Below are 18,165 nucleotides of genomic sequence, written 5' to 3'. Positions count from 1 at the left end.
TGATTCAAATAAGGAACCCTCAACCCAAATCATCATAATGCTAGAATATTGTCAACATTGCTGGTAACTGCTATAGACATACCCAGGCTAATCATCTCAAATCTCATCATGGATTTGAAAAATGTTTTCTAGTGAAACCTGTGCCACACCAAGGGTCTCTCCCCAAAGTTACAAATAGCTGAGACAGACATTGTTTGTTTGAGTTGAGCTAGGGCTCTGTACGTTCTTTCCCATGTCTCAACCTTCACCCTGGCCTGATTCATTTGACTGAGAGCAGACTAGAGCCATAACGATATACCGGTGTGGGCGATAAATGGGCCATTCAACTACAAAAATATGTCAATATGCAGTCAATATGCCCCAACTTTCAACCTGGTGTCGCTATTTTGGATATGTCATTAAGGGCAAACATTTTCAAAAAGTTATTTTTTGCTTAAAATGTTTAAGTTTTTCAAATAGTCACGTTAGTCAAATTAAAAAATATATATATTACAAAATGTACTTAAAATACAGTATATCGGTCAAAACATCAGCTTTGACCCTCCAAAATCTGTTTCACCATCAGACCTATAAATGTGCCATCTAAAGCCAGTATGACCAGTCAGAACAATGTAAGGCATGATGCATTCATGTGGTTAAAATGACAGTATAAAAGGCATTTATACCACTTCCAAAAACAACATGGCAATGGGTTGCATTACCCACACACGCGTACTTTGCAGAGTCAGTCTTCGTTCATTCATTTACTAAACATTCACAAACCAGCACCATCAGCAGAGCACACATAATAAGCATCATAAAGAAGATAAATGAAGGTAGATTGAATTAAGACATAGCACACCACCACACAGTGGAAACTTGGATAAAGAAACACTGTGTTCCCTTCCCTTTTCCCAAGATGTTAGGAAAGGTAAAATGATTTAGGCATTTTAAAAAGGTAAATGGTACATATCTCCAGAAGTGCATCTTACATCATAACTAGACAGGAAGTTTGAAATGTAAACAAAACAGCAAGTGGGGGTGTATGCACCATGCAGCACTGCAGCAGCACGGTGAGATCAAACCGTTTTAGCTTCAAGTATAGCGTCATGCACCTCAGTTCATCACTGCAAACCGCTTCACTTGTATGCAACATATATTTTGAGAAAGATAGCCGTGCTCCGTGTCTCATCTGAGCCACAATATTCCCCGGTTTGATATACTATATGCTATCCTGTAAGGCCACAATAAAAGCACCTCTTCTCTGGGCGGGTGCGAAAATGAAATGGTGAAAATGACTCTCCTCATCCCCTCTCATTCCTCCTCCAGTCTTTAAAGGCACTTTATAGGACCGTAAAAAAGGCGATTTAACGGCAGAGAGAGGAGTTCAAAGGAGGAATCAACTGCTCTTTGTTTGCGGCGAAACAAGACGAAAATAAGGCCACTGTGAACCAACAAGCACCCGATGTACAATAAATCAAACATCTGCCACGCTAAACAGGCTAGCTTCTGCTTCAGATTGATCACAAGACAGCATGGGGGTCAATACAGTATAGGACACATGGCTCATGATGCCAGCAACCATTGTTACCTTCAAATCAGTGAACATGACCACAAAGTGCTGTGCAATTACTGTCAACATCAACAAGTGACACAAAAACAAGGGCCCTCCCTCTGCATGTACCACGGTCATCTGTGCTCATAATGTCACAAGGAGCCACTGGGCTTTTCTTGTTTCAATGTTGTTGTTTTTTTTACATTCACAGACAGTGAAATCCTCAGTGTTCATCTATGGATGTTTGTACACTGACTTAGAGCTGCAATCTGGTACTTATTTGAATGAATAAACTGTTATTTCAACCAATCTGTAGCCTATGGTAGAGTACGTTAATGCAATATAGCTAGCATCCGCAGTGGTTGGAGGCTTGTCTCCTTATCCTTCCATGGAGGAATTTAGACCAATGGGGTCCAGCAGGACGAGTTGAGCACTAGGTTCTAGGCCAGTGTTTCTCAAATGGGGGTACGTGTACCCCTAGGGGTACGCAGAGGTACTACAGGGGATACTTGAGAGAAATAGAAACATGTATTTCACAGTTATGTTTTATGACAAAACATTGACAAATGTATGTGAATGTCCTGCTCCATAAAGCTTAAACCAAATTAAGTAATATGTGTTACTGAATAGAAAACAGGCCTTTTCAACATATTGACATCAAAACTGGACTTTTGATGTTAGTATTTTCTATTTAAAATGTTGTAGTCGATTAAAGGGGGTACTTGGATTCAGCAATCAGGAAAAGGGGGTACTGAAGGCCAAAAGGTTTGAGAACCACTGTTCTAGGCAGTACTAGTTACGTTCTGCCCGGAGCTCATAAGTGCAATGATCTGTCCCCTGGCAAATTGGGGAATTCTGTCAAGGGGAAGACAGACATTGTGGTCATAATATACTTGTGTGGGATTGCCTGACTGGGGTTTGAATCCCGGGCAGGACTGGACATAATAGTTATTGACTGCATGCATGCGGCTTTATATGAACACTTTTACAGTGTATCAAGCAGGCTCTATGCTGTCCATGAGGCAAGTGAAAACGAGGCTATAAGTGTGTCATAGCCCATGAATGTCTCTCCCTTCCCTCCACCGTCCAGAGGGAGGGAGGGAGGGAGGGGGAAAGGAATCATGTCGCTTTGAGGAAACTTCACATGTTTTTTTTTCCTTTTTCTACCCCTATGTGGGAAGCGTTACGGTTACAGAGTATCAACCTGGAATCCCTTGTGAAACTAATCTGATACGTTATACAAATGTAACCGTTAATCAGACATTAGAGAAGACGTGTGTCTCGGTTTCCCAGACAGACAGTGATACCACAACCGCCAGTCCAAGGGGATAAAACGGGGGTAGGCCTACGTTTCAGAACTGGGACTATATAGTGTAGTAGTGCACTAGTAGTCAACATGCCATTTGATTTGCTCATCTATCTACACTTCCTAAAAACTCACATCATGACGAATTCTGGTCCAACCGTGTAATGCTTTCCCACCTAACCTTCCCACAGATGTAACGGAAGGAGAGGAGGAAGCCTATATGTTATTATGTCCACAAACAAACCATGATCTGCAACAACAGCAAAACACACAAAACGTTCCAGTTCTTCCATTTTCATCGTGAAACTTACTTGGTGGACGAAAACATCCAGAGGGGGGTCGACGGGGCTCCCGTCGCTGCTGGTCATTGAGATAAATCCGAAGCCCATCCGTACATTGAACCATTTACAGAAGCCAGCTCCTGACAGGGTCTGGGTGCGGGTTCGGTCTTCATGTTCGTTGGACTTGGCGGGGTCCTCTCCGCCACCTTTACCCGCCCCTCCTAGAAGGCAAATAAGACCACTTTTAGCCCACTTGCATGTTAATATAAGTACACACAGTATTGGGGCTGCTGCCCCTGTAGTCGTGTCCAGTTTGTGTTTTTTTATGTTTGATTTATTTTTTTACATAACTCAGTGGAAATGCAGTCCTTTGGGGTGAGAGTCTCTCCTCCACGAGTGAGAGTCTCAACGGGGGGAATCCCCCGCCACTCGCAAAGAAAATAATACAGTGAAGTTCAAGACCGTGATGATTACTACGGTTATGCACCATTTTCAAGATCGGCGGTCACGCGTGGAACAGTTAATGCGTGATCCGAGCGTGCATCAATGCACCCCCCCCCCCCCCCCTTTCCTAAAAAAAAAGAGAAAGTTGTTTTGTAGGCTGCTGTGACATACTACGACGTGGTTGTACCTCACTAGTAATGCACACAGTAAAACAAATAATTAGAAAAAAATCCTCAACCAAATGGACTCTCGCGGTTCCAATTGGTTCCATTCGCACACTCTCGGAGAGATTACAAATGGATAGGGCTAAATTAACACTGAGGATTTTACTTGTGCACGCGTGCTCGCTGCTGCTGCTGGCTGCTGCTGTAACTTATGGAAGCAAGGGGGTTTTGTCGAAGGTCTCAAAAAACTGTCCCAGTTCATCTGAGTTGCAAGTAGTAGTAGAAGCAGGACCCAGAAAGGCAGGTGTACGCATGGTTCCTCTAGCTTTTTAACCGAGCAAGAAAGCCTCCAACAATGCACAACGCAAAAACATTACATGGATCATAACGGTGGTCAATATGGGGCGGTATATAGAAAGGTATACATAGCCCTGGCTGGCGGATCGTTTTAAAAGCTTTACGGCAATAATAATCTCACGCGATCTCATTTTCTGTGCAATGAGTCTGGGGGTCCGAGGAGGAGGGAGGGGGGGGGTCTTTTAGTTTTTACATCTCATTGCATAGGAGGGGGAGAAAAAAAGAAGGGGAGAAAAAAAAACATAAGAAATAATTGCGGAATAACCTTCGGCCATGTTTCCCCGCGGACCCTCTGCGCCCAAGTTCCAATAGAAAGGCTTCCTTCTCTGCGGTGCACACCATTAATCCGACATCCTCGATCACATCGCTGCCGGGTTTAGCTCGCATGGTACGGCGTGCTTTCTGTCGTTTGATATTTGGTCATGTCTCTCTCTCTCTCTCTCCCTACTATTCCCTCTCTGTTCCTCACACACTCTTCCCTCTCTCTCTCTCCCTCTCTCTTACACACACACTCTCTCATACACAGTACACACCACCACCTCTCTAGCTGGATCTCTCTCTCGCTCGCTCGCTCGATCGCTGGCTGTCTCTCTCTCTCCCTCTCCCTCTCTCTCTCTCTCTCTCTCTCTCTCTCTCTCTCTCTCTCCCTCTCCTGCTCTCTCATTCGCTCGCTCGCTGGCTGTGCCTGTTCCCGTACTGAACACGTGACTTTGTCAATTACATGCTTTCTTGCTACTAATTTCACTACGATTCCGAGGGCGGGGAGCGGTGCGTGTACGCGTAGATCGAGCAGCAGTGGGGTTCTCCAAAAACTCCTCCAAAAGCAATTTCAAGGAGGAGGACCCCCATAACTCTTGAGAGTGTGCAAATAATGGACCCATATAGCCTACTAAGGTAAGGGTCCAGTTTGGTTCCACTTGCACACTCTCAAAGTTGCAGACCCTGCAAGGGTCCATTTGTAACCCCCGGGCGGGTCCGAACCCCGAGGGTCCCTGCATAGACCCGAATTTTTGATAACCACTGGTGTAGAGGGAAACGGACACGGAACTGACCAGAAAGGACCCGAACAAATTAGGGCTGGTCTGGGTGCAATACCGCGGTTCGGACTCTATAATGCTTACTGCAGTGTCATGTTCATATATATACCACGATTATTATTTATATGTATTTTTTTTTCCTTCATTCAAAACAACTGGGGGGGGGGGGGGGGGGGATAGCGCGATACGGACACGGTCGGTAAACAGTGACTTATTACCACAGTAATTAAAAATCCATACCACCACAGCCCTATTTATGAGAATAGCCTCCCTAGATAAGCTATAGCTGAACATATAGCCTAACGTGGGAGCCAAGGCTCCTGGAAGTTTCATGTTTCACCCACATATTTGATTTCACGTGATGTTCATTGATCTTCATCCACACCACATGAACCCGCCATATAGGCTATTCTGGGGTGAACATTCGGCGAAAATAGCACGATCCACAAGCTGCTCACATGCTATTGACATGATGCATGGTGAGCTTGTAGGCTAGCTATATGGGCTATTCCCGGTACCCCACAGTAGGGTTTAAGTGGTTAAGATGTAGGCCTATTTGTCAGAGTTGTGAGAGACAGCAGTATCCTATACCTGAATCTGCTTAAAATAATAATGCAACAATAGCAACAATTTTCCTTTTATCTCTCTTATCATTGCACCCTTTAAAAATAAAGCACATTATCTTATAGTCTTGAGTTATTTTTTTGTTCTGGGCCTACACGAAAACAACAATGATCCAGCACCATTTACTTCCTTTATCTACCAGAGCAGACATCATCATGTCCAAGTTTAGGTTATTCTGGATCAGTTGTTTGTGAGCTCCTGGTCATAACCATGTAACTAGTTAGCCAGCCCACCTCAGAGCATCGCCACAATGGACACCAGGGGAGAGTTGAACTCAGAGCTTTGGAATGTGACTGGAAAACTCTTGAAAACAAACGATGAAGTGGTGAAGTCGTCGTCCACCAACTGTCAATATCAAATATATTTTCTTACAGGCAAGTCCGCCTGTGTGCTATATAGCCTATGATGTGTGAAGAAATGGCAACTTGGTTAGACTTAGAAAGAACTACAATTGTATCACTTTATATCTTTATGTCATTAATATAATACAGTAGGCTACACATGGAAGAAGCAGGCAAACTAGCCATCTAACACAGGCTGCAGTTACTCAAGGACACTGGGGCAGATCGATAACCAGCCCGGAAGAAGAAGGGGGGGGGGGGGGGGGGTGTCACAATCTTATCTTTTGGGCCTATCTCTACAACAGGACGGTTCTCAGTGGTGTAAAAGTAACTAAATACATTTACTTAAGTACTGTACTATACATGCAGTACAATATTGAGTTGTTTGTATTTTACTTTCCAATTTCCAATACTTTTACACCACTACATTATTTGAAAACATAATTACTACTAGTTACTTTGCAGATATAAATAATAAATACAATATTATGAAACATACATTAACCACTTTAGCCCTATTGTATACCTACACTATTTGAAAATAGCCGATCTACAAGCTCACAATGCGCGTTGTGAGCTTGTAGATCTGCTATTTTCAAACATTTTGTGCTTTTACTTTTGGTACTTTATACATGTTGAGGCCAATACTTTCGTACTTTTACTCAAGTAGCCTACAGTTTGAATTCCGGACTTTTACTTGTAAGGGTGCCCTCACACCAAAATACCTAGAGTGGAATCCGCCAATGCATTTCAATGAGAATGGAGCATGTTTTGCCAGTAGAGGATTTCTGCAAAAAAAAACGCTCCATTCTCATTGAAATGCATTGGCGGATTCCACTCTAGGTATTTTGGTGTGAGGGCACCCTAACAGAGTATTTATTCTATAGCCTATTGCAGTATTGATACTTTTACTCAAGTAAAACATGTGAGTACCTTTTCCACCCACTGACGGTTCTCAAGGGTTACTTTGGGGTATGAGGAAACTCAGGAGGAAAGGGCAAGGGGGGGAAAACACGTTAGAAGAATGAATCAACAACAACCTCATCCCCACCCACCGACCAAAGAGAGCCCACCCTCCGGAATTCACGAGCTTACCACCCCTACCCCCAGTCCATCCCACCCACCCAGCCCCCGCGCACATTCTGTTTTTGAAGATGCGTGTAGTAGAAGAGGCCTCCACCACCACCACCAGTCCACACTCCACTCCACAGTCAGTGGCCATAGAATGACTGTTTGGGTCACACAGGGCTGCAGATATACCGGTGTCAGATGTGAGAGGACATTTCTGATCGAGACGAAGTCAACGGTAATCATCGTATAGGCTAATATTGGAGCTTTTTATGTGTGGGTTTATTATGCGAGCTCGACCCGAAGGCCCCCACCTACTACGTCACGAACATAATTCGGTATGGTAGGCCTACTCGTAGCCTGTCTGCTAATCAAAACAACTGATCGATTGGTAGCTCAACATTAACGCGCAAAATAGTCAAATTCCTGTGAAAACACAGGATATTTGTTTTATTATTTTAAATGTCCCTGATCCCTTAAGTGGGATTTGTGAAAACTCAGTAATGTAGGCCTATGTATATTCAAATGAGCTTTATTGTTTATATATTTATAAAATATGAGTTTACATTGCCAAAGCAAGTGTCAAAATACAACAAAACCGTTGCAAAGGGAAACATCTTGTTGGAGGGGGTACAGCATTGTGTAAACAGAGCTATGTCACATTTCGTCGTTATATAGTAAAGCTTATAACAATGTAACTTGTTCAACTTGTATGACACGATTATTCTGCTAGTGTGATATCAAAGCATTGACTTTAACCAGCACAAACCATTCCCTAACACACTGATGCACATGCACTGTACTCTGTTCTTGTTTTTTTTATTTTCTTTTATCTTTTTTCTTACTTCTCTGTAACTTTGTAAATAACCTTATACTGCTATGATGCCTCATGGGCAACTGATTTCCCCCTTGGGATAATAAAGCTATCTATCTATCTATCTCTCTATCTATCTATCTATCTCATTACTTCCACGACCACATGGAAAGATTTCCCGAGCTACTTGAACACCAACATTTCTGAGTAGAGACTTTGGACTCTCTCACCCCAGCTAACCCCACCCAACCCCCACTTCCAACCATCTAGGCTCCCAGAGGAAATTTGCCTTTACCCTGCATTGCTGTCAATGCAGTTCAAAGGGTTCATTGAGTTCGTCTATCCCTTTCTCCTTTCTGTTTTTGGGGGAAAGGGGGTTGTTTTTTTGTCGTTTAGAGTATGCATTCCAGCCACCAATCCTTCACTTTTTATGTCTTCGACAAGGAAGTGTAAACATGGCAAGGCTGAGCAGCAGGTCATCTCGTGTCAGAGCTGTTTTTGAACAACTGGAATGTAATGGACATTTGAAACGTTTTGCGTCCCAAAGGGTGATTATTTCCTTTATTTATTCATCGTTTCGAAGGAAGAAATGCGAGTTGATTGTGCTCCAATTTTCCCCTAAATTGTTTTGGTGTAGAGATTAATTTTAAGGGGGAAATAAATGAATCCTGTCTGTATTTTATCAAAGTTTTCACCCATATGTGGGACTTTAACCTCGTCTCATGTGGCATATTTCGTTCATAAACATTTATGACCAACGAAAAAAAATTACAACAATCTCCTAAAAGCTGATAGTGTGCCATGTGGCCATGCTTGACCGCATGACCAACAAAGGCTTTGAACAAAAAAGTGATTCTTTTTCCATCTCAAAATATATTCTAGTGAACCGATTTTGTCCCCCTTTTTTTTTCTTTTGAATACAACCAGAGCAAACATTAGTGTTTATGGATTCAGAAATTGACATTTATTTGAGCCTTGAGCATATTTTAAGGCCATGAACCAAAGCCACATTCCTGCCTGGAGAATCTTTTTTTGGGGAGGTTTGAATGCAGCCTAAAAAGGTGTGGAAACAACTTTTTTTCGCTGCGCATAAATCTCGACCATTTGTCCAGGGATCTAACTTTGCTCGGACAAAAAAAATCAACCCCCAACAAACATGGGTAAACATGGTCCAAATATCTGAATGAATGCCGGGTGACGTCAGAGAGAGGGGCTGAGAAGCGCCTTCTTCACGCTGCAAGACGCAGTGATTCTAAACCGCCTGTTGGACAAAGTTGGTTCACGGGTGATTTCTGTTTTTATTTTCATTTTCTGGAAACCGTGGTAATTTGCTGGGACATGGCAGGTCAGTACCGTTCTGTCTCACATCTCTCATGTCAATTCATAAATGGGTTTCTTATCCGATTAGCAAAAAAAAAAGAAAAAAAAATCTTCAATGTTTCTGCACCTATAACGCAGAATCGGATGCATTAACCTAAACAATCTGTACCACACGCATAAATTGCGGGTTTATTAAACGTGTTATTTGATCATCAATACCTCTATAATCGGCGATTTAATCAATAAATTGCATTCAATACAGGCCGACTTCATCAAGTCGTTCAGTTATAAAGTAGATCCATTTGCATTTTGCGAAAAGCTCCCGTTCAGTCAAATGTCGCGTGGATTTGACGCTTATCACTTGTCAATTCCTTCCTAATATTTGCATGATCTATAATAGCTACAGTCGGATTATTCTTCATCTTCACTCACCTGTGCGCGGAGGCAGGGACATGTTCACCCAGTTCCCTTCCCTGTGTGAATGAAATAGATGCAAGACAAGTAGTAGGCTACAGGTAAACCAAACCTTCCCCTCAGTGTCCCTCGATGAAAGAACAAGTGTCGGGTAATAAAGTCGGATGTTCATAAAGTTTACCGACGCTCCGTTTTTGAAGTGCACATGAAACGCGGGTTGCTTCAGATTTTGGCTGCCGGCTAAGCCCGGCACACATGAAGCAACTGACCGGCTGAATTCAAGGCGATTTTTCCATCTATGAATATTTTATAGTGACACTGTAACATAAGCGGATGAGTGTGCAAGGCAGGCAGATTTGTTTTAATTTTGCGACAGGGAGTGACAGATTGCACTCAGAGTGTTGAGTGTTGCAGAGATAAAGCCAAAAATAACATGGTTATTTACAACAATACGTTCTAAAATTAGACAAAAATTGGCCATAAAGGGCCACATGTTTTGAGTCTTTTAAATAAAATATTAAAGTTTGTCCATTGTGCATGGAACACAATGATAGCTTAAGCTTATTCCAGAGACAACGACCATGTATTTTGCACTGAGGACATTTTCTTTTCATCTAGCATGAAGTCCTTAAATTATAAATTAGTCTTTTCAGCTACAGTTATTATAAGAATAAGTATAGGTTAACGCAGGAATAGGCCTATATAGCCCATGACTATATGGCTATTCAATGTTTAACTGCCATTTTCTCCGGCAGTGTTAAAAATATATATAGCCTATATGTAGCCATTTGGCCATTTAGACCATGTGGCATCCTTTCTGGTGTAATGTGCTTTTAGCCTCCCCCACCTCTTCCTTTCTTACAAATACATACCTCACCTCCCCCACTCATTTTGTGCAGAGAGATCCCCATCAATGATATCGCATAAACACTAACTTTTTGTATTTCATTGCCAATACAGTTATCATAATTCACAACAGAACACCTGTCCAAAAGTCAAGTCTGTTGCCCATCAAACCATATCAAATGTTTTATTCTCTGAACAAAACCTAAAACCTTATAGCCGCTGATCTGAGATCTACCGTAGAGATGCAGTCTCCATGCAGTGCATGGTATTATCTGCGTCAAGTGGCACAACTCAGCTGGCCTCGGATCAGCTTCTGTTCTAGAAGGTGTTGAGGCGAGCGCACAGTCTTCACCCAGGGCTGAAATAAACAGCGCCACTCACCGGCCCACCGGTGACATTCTGAACCAGTTCCATGCCCACTGAAAAAAAGAAAAGAAAAGAAAAAAAAGTTATAGCCTAAGAATGGCCTTTTAATGGTTCTTCAGAATTAAACCTCAAATTCCAGGATTCCATAATTCCATTTAAGATGGTCATTTAAAAAAAAAACACTATTTCACTACAGATTTCCACCAATAGCAGCAATAAAAATAGGAAATAGAATCATATTTCATTTCCTCAAACCCATGTAGCCAATCAGGTGATCACTATGGTTGGTTCAGATCAGTGTTGGAAAGTAACTATATACATTTACTCAAGTAGGCCTACTTATAGGTACAATTTTGAGTTACCTCTACTTTATAGTTGTCAATTTTTCAATACTTTATATATATTTTCCACCACTCCCAGAGGCAAATATTCTTCTCTCCCTCTTTTTTCTTTACTCCACTACAATTTGAAAACTATTTACAATTTACTTTATATTTAGATTATTATGAAACGTACATCAACCAACCAGTTGCATATTTAAAAAATAATAGATGATCTACACAAGATTGCAATGTGTCGCATGGCAACACTTGGTCACAATGATTGTAAAAAAGCAAAGTTTGAAAAATGTGTAGATCTTTCATCTACATATCATACCCTACTTGATCATACTATACAGTCACACAAAAGTCTCAAAAGTATAGCAGATCTGCTACTTTAGCAATTTTTTAATTTGAATGATGAAAAGTAAGAGTTTTGGACAAAGAAGATACATCATAAATAACACCATGGTCACAGCCAGGTGCTCTTCAAACAACAAAAAACAAACTACATTCGAGATCTTGCTGCGGCCTCATATAGCTTTGAGCTTTGCACAAGTTTCGTTTCATTTTGTTATGTTGGTTAAAGTATTCTGACATTTGAGTGGAAATGAAGTTGAAGTCTTAAACAACAGGGGAAAATGTGCTTTTTTTGCATGGTTTGTTTCAGTTAATAATAATTAAAAAATAATTCAAAACCTTTCTTGTAGTCAGGGATTTTGAACAAAACTTTTCTTCAAAATGGAAGGAATTAATGTCATGGCCCATTGGCCCATAGAGACATGGGCTACTGAAAGCATAACTTGCTACTCTTTTAGCAGCAGTAGAAATCCCACATGTCATATACATCATGTTTGACTTACTAAAATACTTATTTGGTTTGCAAAATGTGTCTTGTTTCCCCATGCATAGCCGCCCATAGTGAATCATCATGCCATTACATTTTAGCAGGGGTGTAAATTAACTATGTACATTTAATCAAGTGCTGTACTTAAAGGGGAAGACCACCCATTTTCAATATTGAACTGTGTCATTAATATACCTTAGAGGAGTTGTGTGGAAATAGAAAAAAAGTTCCCCCCCTTCTGTGTTGCCTAGAACTGGAGGATTGATTTTGGGGTTTGTGTTGTAAAGTACAACTTGATGACATCACACATTGTACTTTACAATACAAACCCCAAAATCAATCCTCCAGTTCTAGGCAACACAGAAGGGGGGGAACTTTTTTCTATTTCCACACAACTCCTCTACGGTATATTAATGACATATTTCAATATTGAAAATGGGTGGTCTTCCCCTTTAAGTACAGTTTTGATGGATTTTTACTTGACTAATTTACTAAGTGTTTCCACTTTTCTATACTTTTACTTCTACTCCACTACCATACATCTGAGGAAAATATTGTAGGCCTACTTTTACTCTAATTGAAAACGTTACTAGTTTCTTACCAAGATTTTCATTATTAAACATACATCAACCGCTTCAGTTCTATACACATTTCAGCCATTTGAAAATAGCAGATCTACAAGCTCACCACTATTTTCATTCATTTGAAAACTTGTGAAATAGGGCATTCTTCATTACTTTTAGTACTTTAAGTACATTTTGATACCGATACTTGTACTTTTATATTACTTTTAAGTACATTTTTAATTCCTGACTTTTACTTGTTGCAGAGTATTTCTACATTGCAGTATTGATACTTTTACTTAAGTAAAGAATTTGAGTACTTTTTCCACCACTGAATTTTAGTTTAGGTTCAAATGAGAAAGCAAACAGCTGTTACTGATACAAAGTGAATATACTTTCAGTGAATTTCTTTAATTAAGGGGAGACATGGCAGGTGAAAACATGTAAAAAATCAAAATGTAAAAAAATGAGATTTTTTACTATTTTGCTTCCTAAACATGCCTTCTTTCAAACAAATGCAAAATTAACGTTCAAAATACACATATAGATGTTCATTTCATATGTGAAAGTGCCGAGTTAACAGCATTTGTTTTCATACATATTTTACAAAATATAGATATATATAGACAATAAAAAATAAATAAAAGATGAATCAAAGAAACATGGCCTCCTCACGTATTAGGAGGACAGTATGAGTCACCAGAACCGAGGACGGGTGTTTTTGATTAATCTAACATGATTAAAATGGAGTTTGAAGTTACAATTGGTTTGAATAGGATGGGGGTGTGTCCAATCTTTAAAGGCCGTTTCCCAAAATGTGTTTTTCCTCATACTTAGGTACATAAATCTCCACTTCAGTTGCACCCACATACACCAAACCTTCCAGTTTTATTCTTATCTATATCCTGAAGATATTTACAGAGGGGTTTGTTGATATATCATTCATAGTCTGATTTACATCACATTATATCACAAGAAACATGGCGAAAATGTTTTTTTTATGACTGTTGACACTATTTTATGATTTATGGAGTGATAAAAAGAGATATCCAAAATCCCCTCTGTAATTTTTTTTGTCTCTAATATGTTAAGAAAGGGAAACAATAATTTTGAACCTAGCATTATCCAATCTTCAGATTGATGTACCTAAAAAGTATGCAAATTAGGCATTATTAGCGCATATAATGCCTCATTTGCATATCTGAACATATAATTTCAGAAAACTTGTAATTCAAAAAATCTTAGTCTTGATGTAAGTAATCAAATGGAAAAGTTTCATAGTTGTAGCTATTAGTTATTTTTTTTACCCTATTCACCTGTAGTGTCTCGCCTTAAAATAATTAATTCAATGTGTATAAAAAGGCACATATAAATGCTTTTGGAAACAATTCTGCAAAACAAAGTATAGCTGCCTTTTGATAAGGTGGTTGGATGGTGAAAAAAAATCTACAGTTAATAATTAGGCCTATATGATATGAAGGATCTTCACTGTAAATATTTTGATTTCAATTTAAAAAAAATAATCCACAGTGACATCATTTATAGCAACAAAAATCCACATAATTTTATTTCAGAAACCTTATCCAAAGTTTAACTATACTCAGTGTAACTGTTCATATTCACATAGCTTGTAGTTTTTTGTAAATTAATGCCCTACTTGTCTAGCCTGACACTCAGCCTGAATTGACATTTCGTTTCAACAAAAAAATTAAAGGGGTGTGGCTAGCGATTCAGGCTCTGGAACTAGGCTACTACTTGTCTTCATCGTGTCACAAAAAGTAGCAAAAACACAAGTTGGGAACTTTTAGATCTGATATTTTAGTGTTTTGTTTTTTTAAACATGGTCAAGTGTGTAGGTTTTAACCAATGAACCGTTGAACCAATTAAAAGTATTATCAAGAACTTATGACTAAATAATAACTACACTGGATCCATTGGAACTTTTTTCTTCTTTTTTTTTTACATTTCCTGAAAAGTAAGAGACATACAAGGTTTCCACCTGACAGTGATGATGGTAACATACCAGTATTTCCTGAATGATTGCCAGGACTACAAAGCTGTTGTGTTTTTTTCTTGTCTAATTGCTGTACATTAATGCTAAACTGAATCAATGTAGACACACATTGTGTCAATGATTCTTCAGAAATAACTTTCCAAGATGGTGCCACATACAGCCCAACCAATGAGATTTGGGGAACCGGTTGATTGGCTAAACTGAGTGACTACTGTTCAGTGGTGGGAAGTAATGCAGTCCATTTACTCAAGTAACTGTTAGGTTCTTTTTACTTTACTTCAGTTATGTCTAAGCTTGAACTTTTTACTCACCCATGATTACAATACTGTAGTTAAAAGTACCTTTGTAGATTTAGATTATTATTATAACAAAACATACATTAATCACTTAAGACCTATTTTATACTTTGGCTAGCCTATTTACATGCTCACATGGCATTGCCACAAGCTTTTAGATCAGTTAAGTATAGGCCTGTCAATACTTTTGTTGCATACTTGTATTCATTTAATAGAAAACGTTTACTTGTAACCAATATATATTGTATGATATTGCTATACTTTATAACTTATAACTGAAAAAATTGATTAGTTTTACTTCAACTACCAAAATTCATTTTCAACCAAAAATAAAACCCTATGAACCCTATGGAATCAGACAGACCATAGCCCATACAAAGTGTAGACACCAAATATGATGTGAAAACAAAAAAGATACAGGCCTAGCTCCATTTTAGGCAAGACATAGAATTCATATAGGCAGTGGTGGAAATAAGTACATTTACTATAGGCTACTTACTCCACAAGGTCTACATTTTGAAGGCAACTGCTGTACTTTTTAATCCACCACATATATTTGACTAATTTAGTTGCTTTGCAATTTGACATTAACAATATAAAATCAACAAATACATTAGCTATTACAGATTACGTTAATTCAACTATGGATGGCTGTAGTTAAAGCCCCTTTAGCCTTGCAACATTCATTACACATTAATAACTAACAAAAAATAAAGTAATATTTATTATTCTGAAATGAGCCATTCTGCATTATGAATACTTCTTTTGATACTTTAATTAGACCTATATTTTGATCCAATACTTTTAGGCTACTTTTAAGTAAACTACTTTTACTTTAACCGAGTATTTCTAACGTGGTATATTTCTACTCAATACGTTAAAGCTATGAGAAGGGATTGGGCCATCTGACGTCATTATAACGCTCAGGTGTCAGTGTCACATAGCCTGTAACTACCATTTCAGGGTTGTGAATGAACATTACATGGCCGAACCTTTATGGTGCCTTTAAAGACCCGCCTTTCTAATGGTGTATTAGTAGTGAGAGACAAGAGACCGCATGCCATTTTGTCTTTGCATGGCATCTTATCATATCACATCAAGTCTCAACTCAAGAGCCATGCGATTATAGGCTATACTCATCATAAACTGTCCAAACCCGTTTGTTTTGTATTTATATATTTTTTAAATTATTTAAACAAGTGAAAACCAGCCGATCTACAGATCAGCTGTTTTCACTACTTTTGTGCGATGGCCTTGTGTGATGAAGCAGTGCCTTCCTTTGCGAAAAAAACGTACAAGTTTGAAACTGGGAGATACGAGGTTTCTGCCCGACAGTGACGATAGGCTATTCAATAGCGACGTAAACCAATAGCCGCCATTGGTTTACGCCGCCTTACCTCATCATGCGCTCCTCCAATCGAACATGACAGGCTCGAGCATGCTCTGATCGGTAAACATTTCAACGCGCCTTTTCCGGAGTAGCTTAAAGACTCATCTGTAGGCCGAAATGGACATTTCTTTCCTCGGATGTGAACTTAAAGATAATAATTGGAATGTCCCACCATGCTGTGCCTGTGTGAGCTGACGATTTAGCTTAGCAAAGAAGACAGATATAGCAGTATTCATTTATGCTTTTAGCCCCAGAATGACATCGACAATTGTCTTCAGACATCACATTACTGAGATCCATTCATCTTAGAACTGATTGCACAGTGAGTGCCACACACACACACACACGCACGCACACACGCACGCGCTCGCTCCAAAGTGCCATCTCGTGGTTGGACATGGACATCGAGTCCACCCCAGGCGGCTGTGAGTGAGCACACACTTCGACCAAAACATCCACTTGTTTCATAAAGATTGATTGAAAACAAGCTGAAATAAATATGTTCCTTCCTCAGCAGCGCAAAAAAATATGCATTTATTAAATTCGTTTGAACCCCCATAAAGTTATTTAAATTGTGTTTGTTAGCGTATCTTATTCTTGGCGGCTGGAGGGTTTGAATAGCAATGTACCTAAGTTTTCTTTTTCTCCTTCCCCGCGGTTAATGACGTGATACAAACTTGAGCTGGATGGACCAATCGGAAACAGCGACGTTGCCGTGTAAAATGACAAGTCACTATGGGGGCTTCCTTCTGCTATTTCGTACTCAAATTCCGTTTATGGAAACTCATAGAAACTCGTTTGAATTTTAGGCTGTATCTGCCAATAAAACATTGATTAAATGTAAGCCAAATAGAGCAAACTGTCTCATTTGCAAGAAGATTTTAAATGCAACTTGAGTAACGTCGGCACCCTACTTGGGACCTTTGAAACTAAATCACCATTTATTTTCTTTTTGTCTCTTTTTGCAGTAGAATTTGCCTATAATCAACTCTGCTATGCTTGATTATTCCAGTCCCATTGAGAAGTTTACTGCACTTGTTGCCTCGATCAGAAGAAGAAAAACAAATGGTTGTATACTATTTTGTGTGTAAAAGACTTCTGTTTTTATGATCAAAATATATAAAAACAAACTTTCCAAACCAATTTGATGTTTTCATTTTGTCTATGAATGGAGGGATTTCTTAATGTCATTGAAATTGTGTTTTTGATCCACCTAATTGTCTGGCATCATGTAGTTGTTTTTTAGTTTAGAAAAATGTAATGCAAAGATTTGTGTTCATAAGAATGAATTAAGAAAGCATTAAGATGTAATTGCTATATGATAGCAAACAATACATACAGTTGATAAGTGATAGCAAACATTACAATTATTTAAAGGATTTAGTGTGTCATTTACAAGACAACTGTTTAAAAATAAAATAGAATAGAATCTTTATATTGTCCAAAAACGAATCACAACTATGGATTCATGTATTCATAGAATTAGATTATATTTTTTGTGTTAATAACTGCCAACTTATAATATATATATTTTTTTCACAATAGAACAAAATTCTACTGCATGTTATATTTAGATGCATGTATTCGGGTAACAATGTACTTCTTCAGAAATCTCTGGAATCATTCAAACCCATTTTAGATAAGATTACATTTTGATCCATAAAGGTATGCCTGTTACAATAATTTAAATACTGATAGTTGGTTTCAGACCATTAGTTTTTGCTTTATGTTGAAGGCTTTTATCAACGGCTAATGATAAACTTTCTCAACTGAAGGTTGTGCAAAATGTTTTAATTGCATTTGGTGCCTCTTTCCCTTT

General features: G+C 39.1%; 1 protein-coding gene across 1 annotated transcript in view; it reads right to left on the bottom strand.

Annotated features, from left to right (window-relative positions):
• lin28b (lin-28 homolog B (C. elegans)) overlaps positions 1 to 9,744 on the bottom strand; it is a gene marked incomplete at both ends in the record, with an annotated part of 62,012 nt that extends 52,268 nt beyond the window's left edge. Inside the window, 3 exons of the mRNA XM_080744976.1 lie at positions 3,152 to 3,342; positions 7,193 to 7,336; positions 9,723 to 9,744. Of these exons, the coding sequence (XP_080601102.1) occupies positions 3,152 to 3,342; positions 7,193 to 7,336; positions 9,723 to 9,744 (357 nt within the window). The remainder of the gene's footprint in view (positions 1 to 3,151; positions 3,343 to 7,192; positions 7,337 to 9,722) is intronic.
• Between the last annotated feature and the right edge of the window lie 8,421 nt (positions 9,745 to 18,165).

Source organism: Nannobrachium achirus (assembly GCF_963921795.1).
Source record: "Nannobrachium achirus genome assembly, chromosome: 16".
Classification (NCBI taxonomy): Eukaryota; Metazoa; Chordata; class Actinopteri; order Myctophiformes; family Myctophidae; genus Nannobrachium; species Nannobrachium achirus.
The sequence above is the reverse complement of the archived record's forward strand: the minus strand, read 5'-3'. Positions and strand labels throughout refer to the sequence as shown.